At 40.1% G+C, this 27,099-nt stretch overlaps 1 protein-coding gene across 3 annotated transcripts in view; it reads right to left on the minus strand.

The window, feature by feature from the left end:
• Window positions 1-27,099, minus strand: part of KIAA0753 (KIAA0753 ortholog) — a 65,629-nt gene that overhangs the window by 34,857 nt on the left and 3,673 nt on the right. The window contains exons 2-7 of one of the 3 annotated variants that reach the window (XM_025361748.1): window positions 25,070-25,230; window positions 18,163-18,787; window positions 14,617-14,723; window positions 13,366-13,428; window positions 12,710-12,925; window positions 10,537-10,747 (exon numbers count right to left, since the gene is read on the minus strand). In XM_025361748.1, the coding sequence (XP_025217533.1) occupies window positions 10,537-10,747; window positions 12,710-12,925; window positions 13,366-13,428; window positions 14,617-14,723; window positions 18,163-18,787; window positions 25,070-25,165 (1,318 nt within the window). In that variant the 5' untranslated portion in view covers window positions 25,166-25,230. Of the gene's footprint in view, window positions 1-10,536; window positions 10,748-12,709; window positions 12,926-13,365; window positions 13,429-13,463; window positions 13,546-14,616; window positions 14,724-18,162; window positions 18,788-25,069; window positions 25,231-27,099 lie in introns of all 3 variants that reach the window. The other 2 variants (XM_025361751.1, XM_025361750.1) reach the window with 2 other exon arrangements.

Raw genomic sequence — 27,099 nt, forward strand, 5'->3', positions numbered from 1 at the left:
CTCAGTGAGTATGAACTACACTGTTCAAAAAACAGTGCTAAGACCACTAGCATCCATAGAGAAAAAAATAAAACAGAATCCTTGCCTCGCATTGGACACTTAAAGTCTAAATGGAATGAAGACCTAAATGTGGAAAGAAAACTTTAAAACTTTAATTAGAAAATACACGAGACAGTCAGTATGACACCAGGGCAGAAGTGACTTTCTTAAGCTCAAATGTAATACTGACATACTTGAACTTAATTGAACCAAACTACAACTTCCATTTGACAAAAAGACATCCTTAAAGTCAACAGACAAGCCAAAGTCTGGAAGTAGATCTCTGTATAATTAACATAGGACCAATATCCAGACTATATAAAGAACTTCTACAAACCTGTAAGACAAATAAACAATCCAACAGAGAAACAGACAAAGGATAGAAACTGGCAATTTAGACAGAAAATCTGAATTGTCAATAAAAATAGGAAAAGATGATTGACTTCACTAGAATCAAAAATATTCAAACAATGAGGTATTTTAAATCCATAAAAAGATGTGGAAAAACAAGTACTCTCACAGACTACTAGCATGGCAGTAAATTCCCCAACTACTTTGGAAAGCAACTTGATTGCTATAGTAAAGTTGAAGATTCCTGTACACTGCAACCCAGCAATCTCACTCCTAGGTATATACTCAGCCTAAAGGAACTCTAACATGTGGACAGAGGAAGCCAGGAACACAGATATTCACTTCACTTCATCATTGTTTATAAAAGCAAAATACTGGGAACAACCAAAATATCCATCAATAAGAGCTGAGAAATAAACTATGGTATATTCATTTAAGGGAAACCTATACAGCAGTAAAATTAATAAATTAGAATTCGTGTGTCAATGTATCAATATGAAAAAACCTTACAAACATAAGTGGAGGGGGTAAGCAAACTGCAAAATGATGCATACGGTAAGATATTTACATAAAACAATACTATATATGACAGATATATAAGCAGTACAAATGTAAAAACAGAATGGGTCTATAATATAATAACAATAGTAACTTCTAATAAGGGAGAAAGAGAATGGAATGAGGAGAAAAATACAAAAGGGGCCTCAACTGTACTGTCATCCGGTTTCACTTTCCTCAATTTCAGTTACCCCTCATCAGCCCTGGGTCCAAAAATATTCAACGGGAAATTCCAGAAATAAACAATTCATACGTTTTATTTTTATTTTTTTATTTTTATTTTTTTTTTGAGACGGAGTCTTGCTCTCTTGTCCAGGCTGGAGTGCAGTGGCACGATCTCGGCTCACTGCAATCTCTGCCTCCTAGGTTCAAGCAATTCTCCTGTCTCAGCCTCCCGAGTAGCTTAGATTACAGAGTGCATCATCACGTCCAGCTAATTTTTATATTTTTAGTACAGATAGGTCTAAAAATATAAGACCTGTCTTATATTTTTATAAGACCAGCCAGGCTGGTCTCAAACTCCTGACTTCAAGTGATCCACCAGCCTCAGCCTCCCACAGTGCTGGGATTACAGGTGTGTGCCACCACGCCTAATTTTTGTATTTTTAGTAGAAATGGGGTTTCACCATACTAGTCAGGCTGGTCTCGAACTCCTGACCTCAGGTGATCCCACCTCAGCCTCCCAAAACACAGGGATTACAGGCGTGAGCCACTGCGCCCCGCCCATAAGTTTTAAACTGTGTATCCATGCTGTAGACGCTCCCTGCCTGTTAGTCACCTAGCAGCTGTCTTGGCGATCAGAACGACTGTCTCGTATTGCAGTGCTTGTGTTCCAGTAACCCTTACTTGCCTTCACAATGGCCTCAAAGAGCAACTACAGCGATGCTGGCAATTCAGATGTGCTGAAGAAGCTGGAAAACGTCCCCTTTCAGTGAAAAGGTAAAGTTCTTCACTTAATAAGGAAAGAGAAAAAAAATCATATGCTGCTATTACTGAATCTAGTAAGAATGAATCTTCTTTTTGTGAAATTGTGAAGAAGGAAAAAGAAATTCAAAGCTAGTTTTGTTGTCACACCTCAAACTGACAAGTTATGGCCATAGTGAGTGATACTTAGGATGGAAAAATAATTAAATTAGTGGCTGGAAGACATGAACAGAAATGTGTTCCAAATGACAGCAAATGAGTTAGGTGCTATCCTCAGTTTTGGGTATCCCACTTTGGGGTAAGTTTTGAAACGTATCCCCTTGGATAAGAAGGGACTACAGGTTGAGCATCCCAAATCCCAAAAATCCAAAATCCAAAATGCTCCAAAAGTGGAACCTTTTTGAGCACCAACATAATGCTCTAGGGAAATGTTCACTGGAGCCTTTTGCATTTCAGATTTTCGGGTTCGGGATGTTCCATCGGTAGGTAGAAAGTAAATATTCCAAAATCCAGAAAATGTTTAAATCCAAAGCACTTCTGGTTCCAAGTATTTTGGATAAGGAATGCTCAACCTGTGCTGTATTTTATTTCTAAGAAACAAAATTCTGAAGTAATTAAAGCAAAAATGTTAAAATTTATTAAATTTAGGTAGTAGATATATAATATTATTCTTTTTATTCCTTTCTGTATATTTTAAATATTTCACAACAAAGGAAAACTACATTCGGACTACTTTAACAGTCAGTCAAGGGTCAGATTTCCTGTCACTACATCCTTTAATTAGGTACTTTAATTAGGTACTTATCAAAGCTACAGAAGTTACACGGGGCCGGGCGCAGTGACTCACGCCTGTAATCCCAGCACTTTGGGAGACCGAGGCGGGCAGATCACGAGATCAGGAGTTCAAAACCAGCCTGGTCAATATGGTGAAACTCCATCTCTACTAAAAATACAAAAAAAATTAGCTGGGTGTGGTGGTGTGCACCTGTAGTACCAGCTACTCCCAGCCTGGGTGACAGAGCGAGAGTCCATCTCAAAAAAAAAAAAAAAAAAAAAAAAAGTAACATAGCAAGAAAATATAAATCANCTTTCCTCAATTTCAGTTACCCCTCATCAGCCCTGGGTCCAAAAATATTCAACGGGAAATTCCAGAAATAAACAATTCATACGTTTTATTTTTATTTTTTTTTTTGAGACGGAGTCTTGCTCTCTTGTCCAGGCTGGAGTGCAGTGGCACGATCTCGGCTCACTGCAATCTCCGCCTCCTAGGTTCAAGCAATTCTCCTGTCTCAGCCTCCCGAGTAGCTTAGATTACAGAGTGCATCATCACGTCCAGCTAATTTTTATATTCTTAGTACAGACAGGTCTAAAAATATAAGACCTGTCTTATATTTTTATAAGACCAGCCAGGCTGGTCTCAAACTCCTGACTTCAAGTGATCCACCAGCCTCAGCCTCCCACAGTGCTGGGATTACAGGTGTGTGCCACCACGCCTAATTTTTGTATTTTTAGTAGAAATGGGGTTTCACCATACTAGTCAGGCTGGTCTCGAACTCCTGACCTCAGGTGATCCACCCACCTCAGCCTCCCAAAACACAGGGATTACAGGCGTGAGCCACCGCGCCCCGCCCATAAGTTTTAAACTGTGTATCCATGCTGTAGACGCTCCCTGCCTGTTAGTCACCTAGCAGCTGTCTTGGCGATCAGAACGACTGTCTCGTATTGCAGTGCTTGTGTTCCAGTAACCCTTACTTGCCTTCACAATGGCCTCAAAGAGCAACTACAGCGATGCTGGCAATTCAGATGTGCTGAAGAAGCTGGAAAACGTCCCCTTTCAGTGAAAAGGTAAAGTTCTTCACTTAATAAGGAAAGAGAAAAAAAATCATATGCTGCTATTACTGAATCTAGTAAGAATGAATCTTCTTTTTGTGAAATTGTGAAGAAGGAAAAAGAAATTCAAAGCTAGTTTTGTTGTCACACCTCAAACTGACAAGTTATGGCCATAGTGAGTGATACTTAGGATGGAAAAATAATTAAATTAGTGGCTGGAAGACATGAACAGAAATGTGTTCCAAATGACAGCAAATGAGTTAGGTGCTATCCTCAGTTTTGGGTATCCCACTTTGGGGTAAGTTTTGAAACGTATCCCCTTGGATAAGAAGGGACTACAGGTTGAGCATCCCAAATCCCAAAAATCCAAAATCCAAAATGCTCCAAAAGTGGAACCTTTTTGAGCACCAACATAATGCTCTAGGGAAATGTTCACTGGAGCCTTTTGCATTTCAGATTTTCGGGTTCGGGATGTTCCATCGGTAGGTAGAAAGTAAATATTCCAAAATCCAGAAAATGTTTAAATCCAAAGCACTTCTGGTTCCAAGTATTTTGGATAAGGAATGCTCAACCTGTGCTGTATTTTATTTCTAAGAAACAAAATTCTGAAGTAATTAAAGCAAAAATGTTAAAATTTATTAAATTTAGGTAGTAGATATATAATATTATTCTTTTTATTCCTTTCTGTATATTTTAAATATTTCACAACAAAGGAAAACTACATTCGGACTACTTTAACAGTCAGTCAAGGGTCAGATTTCCTGTCACTACATCCTTTAATTAGGTACTTTAATTAGGTACTTATCAAAGCTACAGAAGTTACACGGGGCCGGGCGCAGTGACTCACGCCTGTAATCCCAGCACTTTGGGAGACCGAGGCGGGCAGATCACGAGATCAGGAGTTCAAAACCAGCCTGGTCAATATGGTGAAACTCCATCTCTACTAAAAATACAAAAAAAAATTAGCTGGGCGTGGTGGTGTGCACCTGTAGTACCAGCTACTCCCAGCCGGGGGAAAAGAGCGAGACTCCATCTAAAAAAAAAAAAAAAAAAAAAAAAAAAAGAAGTTACATAGCAAGGAAATATAAATCAGAAGAAAAGAATGGTAAAACTAAATCCTTGGAGGCAGGTGGATCATGAGGTCACGAGATCGAGACCATCCTGACTAACCCAGTGAAACCTCATCTCTACTAAAAATACAAAAACTTAGCCGGGCATGGTGGCAGGCACCTGTAGTCCCAGCTACTCAGGAGGCCGAGACAGGAGAATGGCGTGAACCCGGGAGGTGGAGCTTGCAGTGAGCTGAGATCGCACCAATGCACTCCAGCCTAGGCAACAGAGCAAGACTCTGTCTCAACAGAAAAAAAAAAAATCCAAAATCCTTGGTCTGTAATTTATTTAACTCCCAAGCTTACATACATCAAAGCAACCTGACTGTAGGTCCTGATACCTTTCCAGTAATGATTTGCATAAATCAGCATGTAAACACAGCATAAGTTTTAGGAGTGAGTTTGAGGACACTGCTGGTAGTGGGAAGGGAGCCACCATCCTCATCGCTGACAAGTTACACTAATGGAATCAACCAATGCAAGAACAGTTCAGAAGCTGCGAAAAAACTGCACCAGCCAACTCTGATGTAAATCACAAGATAGCTGATCAAATCAGGCTCAGGCGTATATTCCAAATGAAGAGTGCACAGGGAGGGCTTTCCATCCCAGTGGCTCCCCAGGGGATTTTTTCAGGGGTGGGTGGGGAAGAGAAGACCTCAGGAAATCAGAATGGAAGAATTGGGTAGAGTGGTACCTAAGACAGAAATAGGAAAATGTAACCTTCTGAAATCCAGAGAACAAGAAAAAACAACAAATATAAAATAAAACTAGGAGGGCTACCAAAACCTTAAGTGTTTTACTCAAGGTTCCCAAGGAGTGGCAGAGCCAAGTCTTCTGGCTTTCGGTCCCACGTAAGTCCCATTCATTCTGCCTTGTCAGGGACCATAGAGCTGTTCCCCATAAACACATTTTCCAGAGAACTGAAGTTTACTTCTCTATAGCCACGCAAAACTCCTTTGTTTTTTTCTGAGACAGAGTCTCACTCTGTCGCCCAGGCTGGAGCGCAGTGGTGCGATCTCGACTCACTGCAACCTCCACCTCTCGGGTTCACACCATTCTCGTCTCAGTCTCCCCAGTAGCTGGGACTACAGGCGCACGCCACCATACCGGCTAATTTTTGTATTTTTAGTAGAGATGGGGTTTCACGTGTTAGCCAGGATGGTCTCGATCTCCTGACCTCGTGATCTGCCCACCTCGGCCTCCCAGAGTGCTGGGATTACAGGCATGAGCCACTGCACCTGGCCCAAAACTCCTTTTAAAATAGCCACCAAAGATTTGTTTCCTTAGTTAGAAAATGCCTAACATAATCTAGCCTTTTCTTAATAACTTAGTGCTATTATTAAAACTAAAAATGCCACCTTAGATTTTTACAGCATTTAGCAACTAGATAATTTGCCACTTACAACAACTAAGTCAGTCACAAAACACAAAGACTATCCTTCCCATTTTATAGATGAAAAAATTCAGATTCAGGCCGGGCGCGGTGGCTCACACCTGTAATCCCAGCACTTTGGGAGGCCGAGGCAGGTGGATCACCTGAGGTCAGGAGTCCAAGACCAGCCTAACCAACGTGGTAAAACCCTATCTTTACTAAAAATGCAAAAAATTAGCCAGGCAGGGTGGAACGTGCCTATAATCCCAGCTACTCCGGAGGCTGAGGCAGGAGAACCGCTTGAACTCAGGAGGCAGGGTTTGCAGTGAGCTGAGATCATGCCACTGCACTCCAGCCTGGGCGACAAAGCAAGACTATGTCTCAAAATAAATAAATAAATAAGATTCAGACAGATTTAGTCAACCCAGATTCACAAACTGGCAGAGGTGGGACTAGAATCTAGGTCTCCTTGGTCCAAATTTCCCCCCTCTGCCTCCCAGCTTTCCTACATTTGTTCCTGTAATGAGTTTTAGGTTAGCAGGTTTTCCAGCTTCTCTCTGAAACTGGTCTCCATTTTTCACTAGTCAGCTGATGAGCACCTCAAATCTTCTAACTCATTTAGCAAACACTTCTCTGTGTGCTGGCCTGGAATGTTCTCTCCATTTCCTCCAGTCTATCAAAATGAGCTCCCTAGCACCCAGAACTCAAGTTACTATGATTTGCTACTCAGAAATCTTTTCTTATTCAATTACATTTCTTCATAGAGTCTTTCAACAAGCACTTAAGTGCCTAACTATGTGGCAGATGCTGGGCTCATCATAGAGGATATAAGGACAAATGAATCTGACACCCACCCTCAAGGGAAAGGCTGGCAAAGGCAGACTTCTAAATTAGAAGGAAGACACTATATTAGTTTTACCTGCCTACCAATGAAGGAGAGCGAACATCCCATTAAAGTGAATAAATATCTAATAGTAAATGAACAAAATTAGGTTTTTATTGTAATATAATAAAAAATAAACATCTGGTCTCGAGCCCAGTTTCTGGCCCAGAGCTCCTAAAACCCTTCTAATTTCCCTAGCATAGGGGCGCTAGGTTCATCTTTTTTTCCTAATATTTGGTCTTTAACCCCAGTACCTGACACAGAGGTCTTATCCCTTGGAATTTCCTGGCTAAGGAAGCATTTTTCTTTTTTTTTTTCTCTAATGAGGTGACTCTTGGAGCTGGTCACCAGAAAGACCATGCCAAGATTAGAAGCTTGGAACTCCCAGTCCCATCCTCCGTCCTACAGGAAGGGGAGAGGGGCTGGAGACTGAGTTCATCATTGATCATGTCTATGTGATGAAGTCTCCATAAAAATCCAAGAACTAGCTGGGTGCGGTGGCTCACGCCTGTAATCCCAGCACTCTGGGAGGCCGAGGCGAGTGGATCACCTGAGGATGGGAGTTCAAGACCAGCCTGACCAACATGGAGAAACCCTGTCTCTACTAAAAATATAAAATTAGCCGGGCAAGGTGGTACATGCCCGTAATCCCAGCTACTCGGGAGGCTGAGGCAGGAGAATCACTTGAACTCGGGAGGCGGAGGTTGCAGTGAGCCGAGATCGCGCCACTGCACTCCAGCCTGGGCAACAAGAGCGAGACTCTGTCTCAAAAAAAAAGAAAGAAAAAAGAAAAAGAAAAAAACAAATCCCAGAACTGCAGGGTTTGAGGAGCTCCCAGGATAGTGAACATGTGGGGGGTCCTGGAGGGTGGATCCCAGGGCATGGAAGAGGGGATGGAAGCTCTGTGCCCTTCCACATATTATACTTTGTCCTACACATCTCTTCCACCTGGTTGTTCATCTGTATCTTCCATAACACCCTTTATGATAAATGGGTAAACATAAGTAAAGTGTTTCTCTAAGTTCTATGAGCCATCCTAGCAAACCCCAGGAGGGGGTCAAGGAAGCCCCAATTTTATAGCCTGTCACTCAGAAGCATAGGTCACAACCTGGGACTTGTGACTGGTGTCTGAAGTTGGATTGTCTTATGGGACTGAACCTTAACCCGTGGTATCTGACTCTAATTCCAGGGAGACAGTGTCAGGACTGAGTTGAATTACAGGATACCCAGTTGGTGTCCCCTGGAGAATTGTTTGGTGTGGCAAAACCCTACACATTTGGTGTCAGAGGTGAAGTATTGACAGTCTTAAGTAAGTAGGAAAAACAGTTTGGTTTTTCCTGTCTCTTACAGTTACACTTGTGGTAGAAGTGGAACACTCAATTATTAAGGTTCCACAGAATAGTGGCAGATTGAGAAATAAATCAACTGAATTCTGGACTTTCAAATTCTGAATTTGAAAATATAACTTTCAAATCAATGAGGAAAAAATGAAATAAAATTTTGATTAATGTAGTAAATTACAACAAAGAAAAAGCTTTGGCAAATGAAACATAAAATCAGGCAGAAAAAAGTTCAAATATGTCATTAATCTCATTAAATGTAAGTAGATTGAATATAGAACTCTAAAACAATTAAAAACTCCAATAATAGGCAAGGTGCTGTGGCTCACGCCTGTAATCCCAGCACTTCGGAAGGCTGAGGCAGCTGGATCACTTGAGGTCAGGAGTTCAAGACCAGCCTGGCCAACATGGTAAAACCACATCTCTACTAAAAATAAAAAAATTAGCTGGGCATGGTGGTGCGCACCTGTAATCCCAGCTACTCAGGAGGCTAGGCAGGAGAATTGCTTGAACCCAGGAGGCAGAGGTTGCAGTGAGCCGAGATCGCATCACTGCACTCCAGCCTGGACAACAGAGTGCGACTCCACTTCAAAAAAAAAAAAAAAAAAAAAAATCAGAATAATCTGGGGAAAATGAAGAAGATAAACATTGGAAGGGGTAACTCAAAGGGGAACTTCTTAGATGCCGGTAATGTTCTATTCCTTGACCTAGATAGCAGTTATACAGATGTTTTTGTTTTCTGGAAATTAATTGAGCTATAAATCTACATTATTTTGTGTACTTTTCTATCCGTATGTGTCACCCAGGCTGAAGTGCAGTGGTGCAATTTCACCTCACTGCAACCTCCACCTCCCAGGCTCAAGTGATCCTCCTGTGTCAGCCTTCCAAGTAGCTGGGATCACAGGCATGAGTCACCACTCCTGGCTAACCTTTGCATTTTTTGTAGAGACAGGGTCTACTTATGTTGCCCAGGCTGGTCTCAAACTCCTGGGCTCAAGCGATCCACCTGCCTTGGCCTTCCAAAGTGCTGGGTTTACAGGTGTGAGCCACCGCCCCCAACTTGTATGTTCTACTTTAATTAAAAAAAGAAAAAAGAAAAAAAAAACAAAGTTTACTGGATTTGTCCATACTTATTTATAGGTGATCTCATCTATCTAGAGAAATACAAGAGTTAACCAACAAAGTCCCATATTTCATCAAATCTAAAACATCAATTATAAGACACATCAGTATTTTATACCTCACCAGGAATTTTTAAATGTTTAAAATGTTTACAATTTTAAACTGTTACAATTAACTACAAGTTGTCATCAATTAATAATGATTTCAGGAGCATTCAAATGTGTACCTCAGACCAACGAAATGCAGTATCCTAACATACACATCCATAAGCAAAACACTTACAACCGAGCAGGGAGATGGATACAGAATATGAACAGGCAAATTACAGAAGAGGAAATAACACGGCTAAGGAGCACGTGAAGAAACGACAACCCTCACCAGGAATCACGAAATGCAACAGAAAACAAGAAGATGCCACTGTCCACTGAGACTGGAAAGCTTTCAAAATTTTTTTGTATAACATACTTGGTGAAGATGAGTGGAAATACATACTGATGTCACCGCTAGTCAAGACATAAATGTGTGCCCACTTTTAAGGGGCAAGTTGGCAGTATCTGTTTAAATGCGCATACTGTATCACCTAACAATTCCACTTCTTAGAATAACAAAAACTTATCTGAGGGAAAAAAAAAAAATATATATATATATATATGTATATATATATATATAATGTGTGTGTGTGTGTGTGTGTGTATATATCTCTATCATTATAAATAAACTTTTTTTTAAAGTAGGGTTCTAACTTCCAGCTCTCTGGGAATTTGCCTTGGGTAGCCCAAACACTATGATGTAGCAAAAGGAAATGTTACTTTCTCAACCTTCCTCTATAGAATATTCCAGCCTCCAGCCTGAGGGAGCATCTTGGTTGCTATCTACTGATCCTACTTAAAGTTCATCTGTTGTGGGCTAGGTCCTAAATCCTGACTTTCCCCTCAGTGCAGTAACTGTTACAGCACAGATAATTGTAATGAATAAAATATCTTGCAACAAACACTTTAAGACACATACCGGCAAGAAGCTGCTTTGCCATGGAAGGTTGACTTGTCTCCTGTGGGCATGTGCCCTTTGCTGTGAGGGGCCTCCTCTCACCCTTTGGTGATATACTTGGCCATCTCTCTAAGGCCTTTTGGCTACCAACAGGAAATCTGCTCCGAATTTCACTGAAACATTTTTTCACTTTTTTTGGTGACAGTTTCTTTTCCAGGAGAGATTCCAAAGCCTGCCACAAAAACAATCAATTATTCTCTTAGTTTATCTCAGAAAAGTATGACTTTGAATCACAAAATTGAAAATAAGGACTCCAGGGAAACGTGTTATTAAATGGCTATCTCTAACAGTTAATATAATCTTAATTTTAAAAATGTTATTATTTAGGATATCTAATAACAATTTCTGCAAGTACTTTCAGATGTGTAGCTCACTAAAGCCAATAGCAAAGACATAATGAATATGACTACTTTTAAAGGCATCCAAATCTTAAAGGATCATCATTTTAGAAATTAACAATAGTCTTCAGAACATTATCCCATCTGCTTCAAAAGCATTTTAATCATCAACAAAAATCTCATAAACTCAAATAGTCTTTCAAGTGGACACACATACTGTATCTAACATACATTTTCATGAACTAAAGAATACTTAATAGGTCAATAAGAGTAGAAGATCTGTGTCTCACCTTCCTAAAAAGAGGCATATCCTCTAATAAGTTCCCACCCATTCATTACTGGGAAGTCAGGGCCCAGTCTCCACCTGGTCAGTACAGATTAAGGACAACTGAACACAGTCAGGAAGATTTAGTTCAGAGAATAGTAACATAGTAAGACAATACACCGTGAGATGGTGTAGGGCCACAACAGGAAAAATAACCCATTTCTTGCATTTTGAAAAGCAGGGGAGATAAACATTCTGTTGAAGAAACATTATGTTAAAGGTACTCTTATTCAAGCTCACAATGTAGGAGAGGGACTAGAGAGTCTCTTCAGATCCTTTCTAGGATTATGAAGATGTGTACTCTAAATGAAGTTATTTCGGCCAATAAACGTTTCTTATGGATATGTTAAAAAAGCATCACATGACTTGAGATGCGGCCTGAAATTCTAAGGTCTGCATTTGACAACAGCATTCCTCACAGTGAGCTCTATATACACAAATGCAACCAATGAAAATCACAATCATATTTGCTTGACAATGAAACTGTGAAGGCAGAAGGGGCCTTAAAGACCACCGAGAGCTGGTTAATGGTGGTAGAACCGGAGTGTCATTTAGTCTAGAATTCTCTCCACTATCCACCTTTCTTCTACGGCTAACAGCTTACTATGGCACACTAACATAAAGATCACCTTTCTATTTGTGGATGAAAATATATGGCGTAGGGGAACTAATACTAGCATGGGAGTCAGAAGACAGAATTTGATCTCTAGCTCTCAAGAAAAATAACTGTCATCTCTCCAACTTTTGCTTTTCTAAAAAAGCTTAATCCGTACAACAGCAGTAAAACCCATTGCAAAGCATACTGCCATAGACAGGTTCAAATGGCAAAATTATATGGTACCACCATGCAAACTTCAGAGAGCTATAAAATTGAGGTATCTTTGTCACCAGTGAAAAAAGAAACAAAACAAAGTTTACTGGATTTGTCCACGCTGATTGATAGGTGATCTCATCTATCTAGAGAAATACAAGAGTAAGAACACTATCAATTCCTGTCTAATGCATGCCAGTTGTGATTTCTAGAACTCTCTAGCTATATCACAAGATTTAAGGTTCTGATTCCATATACTGTACCTTTAAGTGTTTCTTCTTTTCTAAAATCCATCTAAATTAAACACTGATATTCTAATCTAAGAATGCTTTACTGGTTTCCTTTTCTATGCTAATACATTTTTTTCTCAAATGGCATGGGCCAGGGAATGGCACATTCCGTTTAGTTAATGAACCTGGTTTAAAGTTGTTATATGTTTTATATTCAAGTCACCAATTTTTGAAGTAGTGAAATACGATAACATAGACTAGACTGTAAAAATAACAAAATAAAAATAAGTGTTTCTTCTGCCCTCTGCAAAGCTTTTAATTCACTAGGTAATGGCTTTGTCTTGTATTCTCCATAAATCCTAACGAAACTAGGTAATAGTAGGCATTACTTCCGATACACCTCTAACAAAAATTGGAATCAATTCCATACCTCAATTTGTTGCAGAATATCTATAACCACATCAGGAACAGAAGGGTCCGCATCCAGCTTGGCAGAACAAAGCGAAAGCTGGCGAATAAGGCTGCCCAGTTCCCTATACCGAGCAGGAAGTGGATGCTCCCCTCGGTCAGTAAACTGAGTGACAAACATCTGTAAGGCCCGAATGGCTCCTCGATGGGCAGCCGCCAGCTTAGACATTGCCCATGACTGGTAACAAACAAGATGAGAGAAGTCATTTCCATACTCAGAACTTGCTAACAATCACCCAACTTCTAAGAATATGTATAGCCTGTCTTCTTTCTGTATAAAGTGCTTTCTATTGTGAAAACTTTTTCATAGTAAAGTGAGTTTAAAGTTTAAAGTTTTCCAGTGACAGTCTTTTCCTTACTATTCCCAATTTCTTACACCAGCAGCAACAAAAATAAAAATCTATTTTTTAGAACCTGTTCCTTGGAAGGCAACCATATTCAGAATATTTAAAGTGCTCGCTCCCTCACTAACAGGTTTCTACAAGTACTGAAAATAACATTAGTGCAGAGGGCCCTACACAATACTAACAAAACACTGGGAAATGTGATTTATAAGTAATTTATAATATTCATATTTACAAATATTTTTAATTTATAAATAATTTAATTGCAGCATACCTTCTTAGTGTGTTTAATTTTATGTGGACTCAATTTATCCATTTCTTCCTGGATTTCTTTTACCTGTTTTGTAAAGGGGAAAAAAGAAAACTTCATACCTTTCCACGGATCTTTTTTGTAGAAAAGGATACATCGATATATCTCATCTTGTCCAAATATAACCATTATTAATTCAAGTCACTTGAAAATGAAAAAAGGCTCTTCATTCATGTACCCAAAAAACAGTTACTGGTTTCCAGTTCAAGATGGTAAATAGGCAGTGTTCACCTTCACCCCTTGGTCCCCAGTGTAATATAATAGGAATTTAACATGAAGGAGTGAAGGTGGAGGTGACTCTGGAAACGCAGGCGGACCGGATCGTGAAGTCTTACACGCCACGCTGAAGAGTTTAGCTTTCGTCCTCTAAGTTACAGAGAGCCACTAAAGTCTTTTAAGCAGAGGTCTGACATGGTAAGATTCATGTTTTAGAGCAATCTCTACGGCAGCAGTGTAGAATAAGAACTGAAATAGAACCCAAAAGAATACAGTGCAAAACCTAACTCAGGCATGCTCTTCTCAATGAAAAAGTACAGTTTTTGGTTCAAGCAATAAGGCTAACATGTGACTTCAGTGACCAGAAATGAGTAAAAGGCTTACTAATGTATAAGGCATGAAAGTCACAACAAACACTTTTTTAAAATCCATCACAACGTAAAGAATGTAAATGCCTGTGTATCAGCCACTAAAGGTGTCCTCAAAGACACTTAACATGGTCTTTACTCTTTGCTGTTTACCAAATTATTTACTATTACAAGCTTCTATACATTATAAACATGAAATAGATGGGAAACTAACAAGGTCCCTTTTCTCTAAGACTGGGGTCCACAGCTAGGACCAAGGGTTCAGGGTAACTGATCCACCTGACTTCCTATGCAAAAATATGTGCTATATAACGTATAAGCATCTTGGGGGTGGGGAGGAGAGGCTTTTAATAGATTCTCGAAGGTCTATGACCTCAAAAAGTCAAGAATCACTGTTTAAGGAGTTTGGCCACACCCACACACACACACACACACACAACACACACAGGCAGATTACAAAAAGAATGAGAATTATTTGCCCATGTGTTCAGGAAATTGAGCCTCACAAATCTCTCAGAACTCATATGGGATACTCCAGTGCTCATCTTTCTGAGACCAAAGGAAAACGGAGACTCTCTAAGGAAGCAGTACACAAGGCTGACTGCCCTGCTTCTCCCTGAACTTTTCACACCTGCTGCTGGAGCACGTAGAGCATTCGGGCAGAGCGAGCAGCTTGCTCCTGTCTCCTGACACGGATTCGACGTTCTTCATCTGGATCCAAAGCTTCTTCTAGTCTACCTGAAAATATTAATAGTTTTCCCCAAAAGTGGATTATAAACCATATATTAAAACTTACAAAGACTTCGATTACTTACAGAAATAATAAAGTTGAAGATCTCTGGTTTTATTAAGAAAAAAATGAAGCTATCATAACACAAAATTTCATTTTTCATCAGCCAAGAAACCAGCAGTAACTGGTACTGTGTACTGACTGAGAGATGGAAGGGATATGAAGACATTTACTCCATCAAGCTCCCCTCCAGCCAGAATTCCCACTGGACAGCGATTTCACTATGAGGCAACTCTTACTGTTTTAAAATTCTTTATATTGAGCCAAAATCTGTTATTCTTGCTATTTTTTCAAAAACTTTTTATTGGCCTGTTATGTTTAGCAAGATTAGTTTTACAATGTAAAGAAGATATTAATAAATGCCTATTGATCAGCCACTAAATATGTCCTGAAAGACACTTAACATGGTCTTTACTCTTTGCTGTTTAATAGAGAATAATCAAATGTTGAATTCAAAAGAGAAATCCCGGCCAGACATGGTGATTCACCCCTGTAATTCCAGCACTTTGGGAGGCTGAGACGGGCAGATCACCTGAGGTCAAGAGTTTGAGGCCGGCCCGGCCAACATGGCAAAACCCTGTCTCTACTAAAAATACAAAAATTAGCCAGGTGTAGTGGTGTGCACCTGTAATCCCAGCTACTCGGGAGGCTGAGGCAGGAGAATTGCCTGAACCCAGGAGGTGGAGGTTGTAGTGAGCTCAGATTGTGCCACTACACTCTAGCCTGGGTGACAAAATGAGACTGTCTTAAAAAAGAGAAGAAGAAAAAAAAAAAAGATACTAAGATAGCATCTTATCATAATCTTTTGTTTTCTTTTTCTTTCTGAGGCAGAGTCTCACACTATTACCAGTCTCACACTGCAACCTCCACCTCCCGGGCCAAGTGATTCTCATGCCTCAGCCTCCTCAGTAGCTGGGATTACAGGTCCACACCACCACACCCAGCTAATTTTTGTATTTTTAGTAGAGACAGGGTTTCGGCATGTTGGCCAGGGCTGGTCTCAAACTCCTGGCCTCAAGTGATCCGCCTGCCTCAGCCTCCGAAAGTGCTGGGATTACAGGTGTGAGCCACCATGCCCAGCCTTAATCTTGATTTCAAAAGACAAGTCCTTTCTCTAACATATTAAGATAGCAAGTCTTAAAATTATTTGAGTGCCTAGGGTCTTCATGCATTTCTCAGGAAACATACCCTTGTACACACTGGTGCTCTACATCTTCAAAAGACTGGTTCAAAGAAATTGTTTCTGGAAAACTGCCTGAAGGAGATGCAATCTATCTATTCCTTCCAGGCTGTGGTTTCCAAATACACTTACACAAATTCTTATACAAAACTCCAATATAGTCCAATTATCAAAGAAAAGGGAATCTTCAATTAGTAAAAGTGTATTTTATAAGTTCAAATTTTTCATATTTACTCTTTAAAACATCAAACAATGCAAAGAATATAAGGCTGTTTTGAAGAAAGCAAAAATCTGAAGTCAGAAGTTGTACATACAGATGCAGTCTCATGAGACCTTATATGTCTAATTATTTTCATCTCGTTTGGGCTGCACGGTAGGGAGGAAATCCGGATTCACATACTTATACGAACACAAATGGAACGGGCTTAGGTGGGGGCTTTGAAGGCTCATTGCAGACGATTTCTGATGCAGCGCTTGCAGCTATCTACAAAGCAGCATTGGGAAGCACAAATGGGCCTTCGGGGCTACTTTAAAGGGGGTCTGCAGCCAGGGGCCATCGCAAACTATTATTCGTCCATGAAAGGTTAGGTACAGAAATTTAAAGCATACATTTACGTGTTTCCATAGCAGTTTGCCACTACCGTGACATTTTTATTATAGTTCACAAAGTACTGACTTACGACACACTGAAAATGTATGTAAATAAAATAAACCAACCCAGTCCTTCCCCACAGAGGCTTTGAAAGCTCTCTTCTAACAGTTCCCGGTATTAGGCCAGATCACCATTCTAACAGCCCCCCGGTATTAGGCCAGATCACCGTTCTAACAGCCCCCCGGTATTAGGCCAGATCACCGTTCTAACAGCCCCCCGGTATTAGGCCAGATCACCGTTCTAACAGCTCCCCGGTATNCGTTCTAACAGCCCCCCGGTATTAGGCCAGATCACCGTTCTAACAGCTCCCCGGTATTAGGCCAGATCGCCGGAGCAGTGGGCCTTGTGGCTTTGTTCCCCTGCTCGCAGGGCTTCAACCAAAGTGTGCAGGGGGCCATGCCACAGGCTGACACTAAGGAATGTCAAGAGAAACAAGCCACAACATTTCTGTTACTTTTATACTGGAATGTTTTTGAATTGTTCATGATATTATACAGCACACTCTTGAAGAAGACCTGCAGGAGAAATTTCTTTCTGGCCTTAATATGTGGAATCACTGTTTTCCTTACACAATTGTTTTTTTCCGTCTTAGACTTTGTAAATTCTCCAAGTGACTGAAGTCCCCTCTTTAGCTGGCTCCTAGGAAGCTCGGAAGCAAATCTGTGACTCATCCCTAGTAAATGCTTTTCCTTTCCTTTTGCTTCATTTGCCACAATGTCGTCATGTGCATTTTTGTTTTATCTCATTCAATCACAGGTATTTCTTAAGGTACCTTAAATTCTTTACATAAGATGCATATATGTACATATGCATAAATTAAATTGAAAATGCAAAAAATAATTCTAGACCATGTACTGCCCTAGCGCAACAGTTTCTTTTGATGCTCAACTCCATACCCCTTGCAGTCTGAAAGCTGGGCTTGATTCCCTACTTGTTAGGTATGGTAACCCCAAATTCTCCACGAGGAACCAGTCTTCTACTCAGCAGGGAAATGCAAGGGCCCTGAGAACGCTGCAGAACTGTAGAAAACCATATACGATGATTAAACTTCTTCCTTCCTCCCCTGTGCTCATTTTACACATATACCCACAACTTCCCTTGTCACTGGTATGTACTCACCTAAATACTGCCCAAGTGAGAACTGGTTTTACCTATAATATAAATACTTTATGCTCTTTTTTTGAGCAAATTGAAAAATAATTTTCCCAGAAGAGGGAAAACATTATAGGATAATTTGCACTCAGGTCCCAGAAGACCTAAGGTTCAGCCAACATTAACGCCACCTCCTAGGCTGGGCCCTCAGTCAGTGCACATTCGAAGGGCAGCCACAGTGAAAAAGCTCTTTCATGTCCCTCCGCTGGAAAGAGGAGCTGGGGGAAGACACTGTTCAAACTCTAAGCCTAACTGTCTTGTCCTGAGTGCTCACACTCCAGTGAACCAACTCACAGAAGGAAGGAATGAAACTGCTGTAGGGGTTAAGGGTCCTCAAGGAATGCATTTAAACTACCCCATACTCACAGCCTTAAATCGAAGAAAAGAATCTAATTTTTCTCACCTTTTTTCGTTACCTCTTCAATTCTGTGGATACAACTGCTCAGTTCTTTCTGGAGTCGCTGGACTTCTAGCAGGCTTTTCTGTTCACTTATGCTTTTGTGGTCACCTGTCCTGGGATGAGGTTGGAGTCCCGGATCATGGGTGGGTGGTGAATTTGGCACAGTGAGATCTGACTGGCCTGGATGAGATGAGTAAAGGTATACTTTGGCACCCGAGCTGGAGATTTCTACTTTGGACGGCTGGTGGCTGCACTGACAGGCTGCTTGACTCTTTGATTCCTTCCTTTCCACCCTGTGGTCAGGTATTTTACACTTAGTATGTCCACACTTCCGAGAGCTTTGAGGCTGACTTCTGAGATGATGTTCTTTTATATGTTCTTCAAATTGTCTGCGTTTCACATCTCTTCTGGCTAGGTGGACAGCATAACTAAGTCTCTCTTCTGATATGACAGAAAATGACACAGAACTGCCTAGGTCAGGACCAACTCTACAATCTGCATCTTTACAATGGTATGATTCATTGTACGAGTGCTTCAGTTTTTCAATTCTAATGGCATGCGGGCAAGAATATCGGATTGCCAAGTTGCTTGAATGTGTAGGAACATTCCTATTAAACTGCAGCTGGTTCTTTAAGAAGCAAATAAAAGCAGACATCAGAAAAATTCCATACTGCACAGTTGGTACATGTCTATAACCAAATTTCTAAAATTTCGCCACCAGATCATTAGTGCTAAGAGGCATTTTTCTATTTTACTGATAGACACAGCCACTCTCCTACACCCTTGGGTTCATCACATACCCCGGTTCTATCCTACAATCATCCAGTCCCATACTATTATCCTTCTGTTTACTAATGTCATACTGGGCCCCACTTCTAAAAGTCGACCCAGAAAGTTTCAAGCAGCAACCACTAAGTCCTTCAATTTCCCAGTTATGGACTTCTGTCCTATTTCAAAATGTCAGGCCCCAGCAAGTGACCAATATAACCCACTGGAGCTTTCTTAAAATTTGTTCCATGGACAGACCCAAGCCATCTGATAATACTTCTTCATAAGTCTTCCTGAGACTTCATTTGGTGGCTGGATCCATCTTTTACCCTGCCCCTAAGTGTACCTCACTTGAAACAGTCTACTTATGCTTTCTTATACAGGCTCAAGTTTTTGTCAGTTTTCCTCATAATAAATACAAGTTTTGTTTCATTTTGCACTTAAACATAAGCATGTTTCCATATCCCTACAGTTTTTATTTGTCATTGTTGCATTTTCTAAAATCAATGAATGGTCTTTTCATGCTTAACTATAACGTTATTATTAAACATTTAGATTGTTCCAGTTTTTCCACTAATAGAAATATTACCTCAATTAATATCTCCATGCATTTAGTTTTTTAACCTTTTAAAATCATTTCGTTAGGATAAATGATCTGTTCCGGGATTATCAGTTTAAAGGAAAGAAACGATTTTATGGCTTTAAATATGTACCCTCCTTAGGCCTTCCAGAATGAACCTGTCAAAGACAGGTCAATAGCATGAGGAGAATCCATGCCTACAAATTCAATGAACCCAGTCCTGTGATGCCTTGACCTTGGAGATGACCTCCCCAGCTCTCACAATCAATGTGTTTATATAATCACAGCCATCAAGGGTCACTTAAAAATAATCCATTGTGACAAAACTTCAGGAAAGTATTTCGGATTTTTTAAAAGTAGTTAAAAAGCTCACTAAAGAGAAAACAAGTAGTTACCATCTGAAAGGTACATAGACTGATGAACAGTGTTGGTCATTTGAGGTCAGGAGTTTGAGACCAGCTTGGCCAACATGGCAAAACCCCATCTCTACTAAAAAATATACAAAAATTAGCTAGGCGTGATGGCACACGCCTGTCATCCCAGCTACTCAGGAGGCTAAGACACAAGAATTGCTTGAGTCTGGGAGGTGGAGGTTGCAGTCAGCTGAGATCGAGCCACTGCACTCAAGCCTGGGTGACAGAGAAGACTGTCTAAATAATAATAATTATTATAATTATTGAAGTACAAAAAGATCAAAATTCAATAAAAACAGGGAAAAACATATGAGCAATTTACCAAAAAAAAGGTCCTTAGGTACATACGAAGATGTCCAATCTCATAACACAAGTTAAAAATACATAGAAATACCATCTCTTACCCAATCGATTAGCAAAAATTTAAAAGTATAGTAATACATGCTGTTGGTGAGGCAGTGGGAGGCAGGCACCCTCACAGAAGAGGTGCTGGTGGTCATGCAAACTGGCATAATTCTTATGGAGGGGAATTTGGCAATCGCTAACAAAAACACACGCATTCATCACTTTTTTTTTTTTAATTAAAATCTTTAGAGCAGGAAAGAAAGAAAAGACACTTGAAAGACACCCAAGCAGGCAACTTGGAGGACAAGTGTCACATTTACCTTTTGACCCAGGAGTCTCACTTCTAGGAATTTACCCTGCAGACACACCGCCAACAATACGTATGTATAGGGTTACTCTGTGCCATATTGTTTGTAATTGTAAATTATTAGAATCAATCTGAGTCCCCATGGAGGAGAGTAGCTAAATAAACAATAGTCTATCCACAAAATGCAGTAAAACGAAGACGTAAAAAAAAAATGAGGAAGATCTCTGTGACACTTCTATGAATTAATGTGGCGAGATTGGAATATATTGTTTAGCAGAAAGCACTAAGTGCAAAAAGTATATTTATAATATACGACCCTTCATATAAAAAAAAAAGACACAAGAAAACATATATGCGTCTGAATGGCTTGTGCAAAAAGAAACAGAAAACAAAAATCAGAGACTAATGAGACTAGTTATCTACAGGTAACCGGTAGAAATAGGATGGAAAGGACAGAGGGAATGGGGTAGCAGATAACTTTTCTGAATATATCGTTTCGTATATTTGGAACCATGTTAATGTTTCACATATACACGAGAGACAGGAAGAAAGAAATGAATGAATGCAGGGAGGAAGAAGGAAAGGAAGGAAAAAAAAATCCATTAAGGATAGTGAAAAACCCTCAAATAAATACCAACAGAAACCAATGAACCAAACTGAATCTCAGATAAATAACATAACCACGCTAAAAAGTGAATATGAAAAAATTAACCCCAGTAACTTTTGAACATAGTATTTGGACTATATGCCGTCAGGCTAAATTTAGACAAATGTACTCTAAACAAATACTGAACTCTAATTTTGCAGGCTTCGTTTTGAGCAGAGACACAGATTACAATTCAGAAACGACTTTTTGTACATTCTAGAATTGAGCAAAAAAGTAAATATATTGTGGATAATGAGAGCCAGCTTTCATGCTCTTGGACAAGGGAGTTGGAAATACGTAGTGTTGGATTTGAAATGGAGGTACTTGTGTGAACTTGTGAGTTTTAATACAAACATCTAGGCAGACAGACACAGAAAGATACATAGACAGAAACAGAAGGAAGAAGGGAAGAGAAAGGAAGGAAGGAAGGAAGGAAGGAAGGAAGGAAGGAAGGAAGGAAGGAAGGAAGGAAGGGGAAGCAGATGAGAAAGTGTACATACAGATATGTGAGTATGGATGTGCATTTATGAATGTGTGTACATGTATGTATATGCACACAAGTATTCATCTATTTCCTAGTTGTCCTCTGAGAGGGCCTAGAAACAGTGACAAAACAGTATCAAGGAGCACATCCAGCCCCAGATAGTGATTTTTAAAATTTCATTCTCCACTGAAGAATCAAAGTCTCCTTGGATAAACGGTTAATTCCAGGGCCAGGACAAGGAAAAGACAAGCTGAGCCTGGAATAGCTTTTATTTATTTATTTATTTATTTATTTATTTATGAGACGGAGTCACCCAGGCTGGAGTGCAGTGGTGCAATCTTGGCTCACTGCAACCTCTGCCTCCTAGGTTCAAGTGATTCTCCTGCCTCGGACTCCCAAGTAGCTGAGATTATAGGTGTGCACCACCATGCTTGGCTAATTTTTTTGTATTTTTTAGTAGAGATGGGGTTTCACCATGTTGGCCAGGCTGGTCTTGAACTCCTGACCTCAAATGATCCTCCTGCCTTGGCCTCCCAAAGTGTTGGGATTACAGGCACGAGCCACCACACCCAGCCTTGGAGTGTCTTTTTACACCATAAAGTGGTCAAAGACAGATGAGATCATGTCAAAGAGACACTGGGGCCAACTCGAAGTGGCTCTCACTGGCTAAATCAAAGACCATTTGAACATCAAAATAAATATCTGCACAACAAAATAAATAATGGGAATAAAAAATAATACTGAGTCTGTGCTGAAATAAGTAAGTAAGTACTAGGAAAAGAAGGGAAAGTTCTTCCTTATAGTAGTAAGGCAACAAGTAAATGTAGAAGGAAGGGTAAAATTAGAAATCCCCATTTGCCAACCATCATAATAAAAAACTGATTCAGGCAAAAATACTAAAAGTAGTTGGTGAAAGTTTGAGGTGTTAAAGAGACATTAACATAGTCTCCAAGACAAATAATTACAAAAAGCAAAGGAGTAACTTTACAATGAAAAAACTAGGCAGATACCACCTTAATCAAATGATGGAAGTCCACACCGCTAGTGCTGGGACTAAACTGGCAGCATGTCCTTCCTGATAGGGTGCACTGAGAAGCACTCAGTATCATTCAGTGGTTCTCCTGCCAAAAGTGCATGACCTGAACGTAATTGTGAGAAGACATCAGGCAAATCTAAATTGAGAGAAAATCCACAAATAACCAGCTTATATTCTTAAAAAAATCAATGTCACAAACATAAAAACAAACCCAGGAATCAGACTAAAGGAGACTACAGAGGCATGACAATGTAATGCACGTTATGATCTTGGATTTTCATTTGCTATAAAGGACACTATTGGGACAACTAACAAAATCTCAGTAAGGTCTGTAGATTACATGATAATATTCACTTAATGTTAATTTCCCGATTCTGATAATTGTACTATGGTTATATAACAGAATTCTTTATTTTTAGGAAAAAAATACTTAGAGGTAAAAGGGCACCGTGCCTGCAATTTACTCTTAAATGGTTTAGAAAATAATATATGTGTGTACAGAGATAGTGAGAGAGAGAAGGAGGGAATATGTAGCAAAATGTTAGCATTTGAGGAATCTGGGAGAAGAGTATCCAGGAATTCTGTGGACTATTCTTGCAACTTTTCATAATTTAAATTTCATTCTGAAATTTATATCAAAAAATTATGTCAAAAAAATTTTTTAAATTTCTTTGTACACCACGATAAGATATTATTAAACACTCACCAGAATGGCTAAAAAGACAACAACAAGCGTTGACAAAGATGTGGAGCAACTGGAGCTCTCATACATTCTCAGCAGGAACGTAAAACGGTACCACCACTTTGTAAAAAGGTCCAGTGGTTTGTTATAAAACTAAATACACACCTACTCCATGACTCAGCAATTTCACTGTTAGGTATTTACCCAAAAGAAATGAAAACATGTTCATAAAAAGATCTGTATAAGAATGTTCATAGCAGCTTTATTTATAATAATCCCAAATTGGAAGCAGCCCAGGTATCCATTAATCGGAGAATGGATAAACAAACTGTGGTATACTTACACTACGGAATGAGAAAAAAGGATTAAAAAGGAATAAACTACTGATACATGCAATAACATGGATGGATCTCAAATACTTTACAGCTAGTGAAATAAGTCTTAACACCAAAAAAAAAAAAAAAAAATCCCATTTATATAAGGTTCTAGATCAGAGAAAACTGATCTGTGATGGAAAAAATAAGAATAGTGGCTGCCTCTGGAGGGGAGGAGTGGGGACTGACTAGGAAGCGGCATTTAGAGAACTTTTTAGGATAATAGAAATGATCTGAATCTTGATAGAGGTATGGGTTACACATATGTATGCATTTGTCAAAACTCAGCAAATGTGAAAAGATGTACACATTGTAACGTGTACATTACACCATTTCTGATATAATATGTATATTGAAAGAAAAAAATCAGTAAATGGGGTGAATTCTTTTCTTCTTTTTTGAGATGGAGTCTTGCTCTGTCACCCAGGGTAGAGTGCAGTGGCACAATCTCGGCTCACTGCAACCTCCGCCTCCCACGTTCAAGCGATTCTCCTGCCCCAGCCTCCTGAGTAGCTGCGATTATAGGTGTGTACCACCACACCTTTTTGTATTTTTAGGAGAGACAGGGGTTTCACTATGTTAGTCAGGCTGGTCTCGAACTCCTGACCTCAGGTGATCCACCCATCTCGACCTCCAAAAGTGCCGGGATTACAGGTGTGAGCCACTGCGCCCGGCCCTAAACAGAGTGAATTCTAATGTGCAATATGCATGCGGAAGTAGTTCGGGTATTCATGTCTGCAATTGATTTTGAAATGTGTCAAAAAATAAGATGGATTGATGGATGGATCTCCAGAGGGATGACTGAGTGACAGATATGCAATGAAACAAATGAGTGAAATATAATGGAATCTAGGTGTTCATTGTAAAATTCAACTTTGCTGTATTTTTTAAGATTTTCATAATATAATGCTAGGGGAAAAGACATTTTTGAGACAACTGAGTAAACCTGAATAAAGGCTGGTTATTGGATAACAGGGAATTTTTTGGGTCTATTTTCTTAGGTTTAAGAATAGTATTATGATTAAGTAGGAGAGTTCATTTTTAGAAGAAGTATTCTCAAATATTTAGAAGTGTCATGACTGCAACTTACTTTGGGGTGATTCTGCAAAAATTTTAGAGACAGACGGTTGAGTAGGTAGAAAAACCGACAGAAAAAATTGTCAGCAATTGCTGAATCTAGGAGGTGATTTCAAAAGTGTTACATTGTCCTTTTCTCTCAAATTTTCTTTATGTTTGAAATATTTAATTAAAAAAATCAGGCAAAACCAGAACTACCTGTGTCTGAAGAACTGTGGGATCGCTCCTCCCATCAAGTTGGGTCCTAGGTGCTAGATGAACACAGGTGGAAGCTGGCTGGCCTGGTCCCATCATGGTAGGTAGTACACAACAATAGTGACAGCCTTGTCATCAGGCAACAGTCTTCCCTAAAACCATTCCTAAAATGAAGCAAAGCCACTTCAGACCAACAGCGTTCAAACAAGGGAAGAGAATAGATAAAACACAGTGCCATGTGCCTGTAGCAATATACTAGAAGTAGCCAATAGCAACCTCATACTGAGAGTGATTGCTTAAACACAGGTAAATGATAGTTTCCTCCATTTATAAACGCAACCACACTTTGGAAGTTCCCAATTTCAAAAAAAAAAAAAAAATAGGGGAACACTTACTATTTTAATAATAATCTCTTGATCCCTTTCCATTCCACATTTCAAATCTCAAAGGTCTCCAGCAAGAGGTTATTCCCAAAACAGAGCTTTGCCATGGTAAACTAGCACGTCCCAGCAGGGTGGTTTCTGGACACGCAGCCTATATTAACAAGTCTTAATACTAGTCAGAAAGCAGTATGCTTCACTCTACTGGGTGGCCCAAAGGCACACAACGCTCAACGACTCTAAGTAAACCTGTAGCATCAGAATTCCTTGATTCAAGCCAGGATCTGCCATTTGGAGAGCTGAATCATCTCTTTCAATCTTCATTTCTCCCCATCTTTCCCCCACCCTACATATATGTATACAAGATAACAGATATGAAAGCACTCGGTAAGCTGTCAAGGGCTATACCCTTATCATTGCCTTGCCCTAATCTGAAGGCCTCATTATAGACTTTACTATCCCTGCCACTCACATACTGATCATGTATAGTGTTGTCTCATACTGTTATTTACCTATTTCACATGTGTATGTCGCATCTTCCCAGCCAGACAAGGCACCTTGAGGGGAAGGGCCTTGTCTTGCTCTTCTATTTCCCATAACAAAGTGCTTTGAGCGTAGTACATGATTTAGCGTTTGTTAAGCCGATTTTCTGTGAACTGACTAGTTTTAAATCCCTGGGGAATTCGTTCTCTCAAAAAATCTGCTAGTAAATCAATTGGGAAATTCAAGGTTTAAAAAAAACCCCTAATTTAAGCTTTTGAATAAATCCAAAATTTGCAGACTAGACTTGCTTAAAGACAGATACTTCTTAGGAATATAAAGACAGCTTCTAAGAGTCCATATTTCTAAGGCTGTAGACACACGGTGAAAAAAGCAGACGGGAGGAGGCAAACGAGCGAGGCAATCCCAACTGGCTTGACATCGGCATGGGTTGCGCGGCTGGAGTTGCAGAATGAAGTCTGCAGAAGTGGGGCCCAGGGATCTGCAACTTCTGAATGGTCAGTACTTTCCCCTGGCTGCTTCTAGGTGCCAAGGGCCAAACAGTCCATTCTCCACTAGAAAAAAACTAGGTGATCCCCACAGTTCCAGGATGCCTCAAGTGATGCTATATACACACATACACACACACACGCACAAAGTCCAGGGACACCCAGCCCTAAACTGTCCCCCTATACAAAGTTCTGGGACTCTCCTTGCAATCTGGCCCTTTCTCACTGCTCCAGGAAACTTCCCAATTTGTCCCTCTACATACCCTGGTGCATCTCTACAAAAACCCTCTCTCCCCCATGCCGAGATGCCCTTACAGCCTGTGCTTCATCCACAACCCAGGACAAACCTCCCCCTAACCTGTTCCCTCCCACAGAGCCCCAACTTCTTCCCTACACACACTACTGGAACGCCCCCCTCAATCTAGCCTCCCCCACATAACTCTCTCCCAAATTGCTCCCTCTCACTCTGACTGCAGACACTTCTCCAGCCAGCCTCCTCCCACTTGGCTGTAGGTGGTCTCTGAAATGGCCAAGGCCTATTTCCTCTCTTGAAACTGGGGGTACCCCCACGGCTGTTCTTGTCCCTGACATGTCTAGAGCATTCTCAAAGGCCGTTTCTTCCCCCACAGACCTTGGACAACTCCATAACCTGGTCCCGGGCACA

This window comes from Theropithecus gelada, chromosome 16 (genome assembly GCF_003255815.1).
Source record: "Theropithecus gelada isolate Dixy chromosome 16, Tgel_1.0, whole genome shotgun sequence".
Lineage (NCBI taxonomy): Eukaryota > Metazoa > Chordata > Mammalia > Primates > Cercopithecidae > Theropithecus > Theropithecus gelada.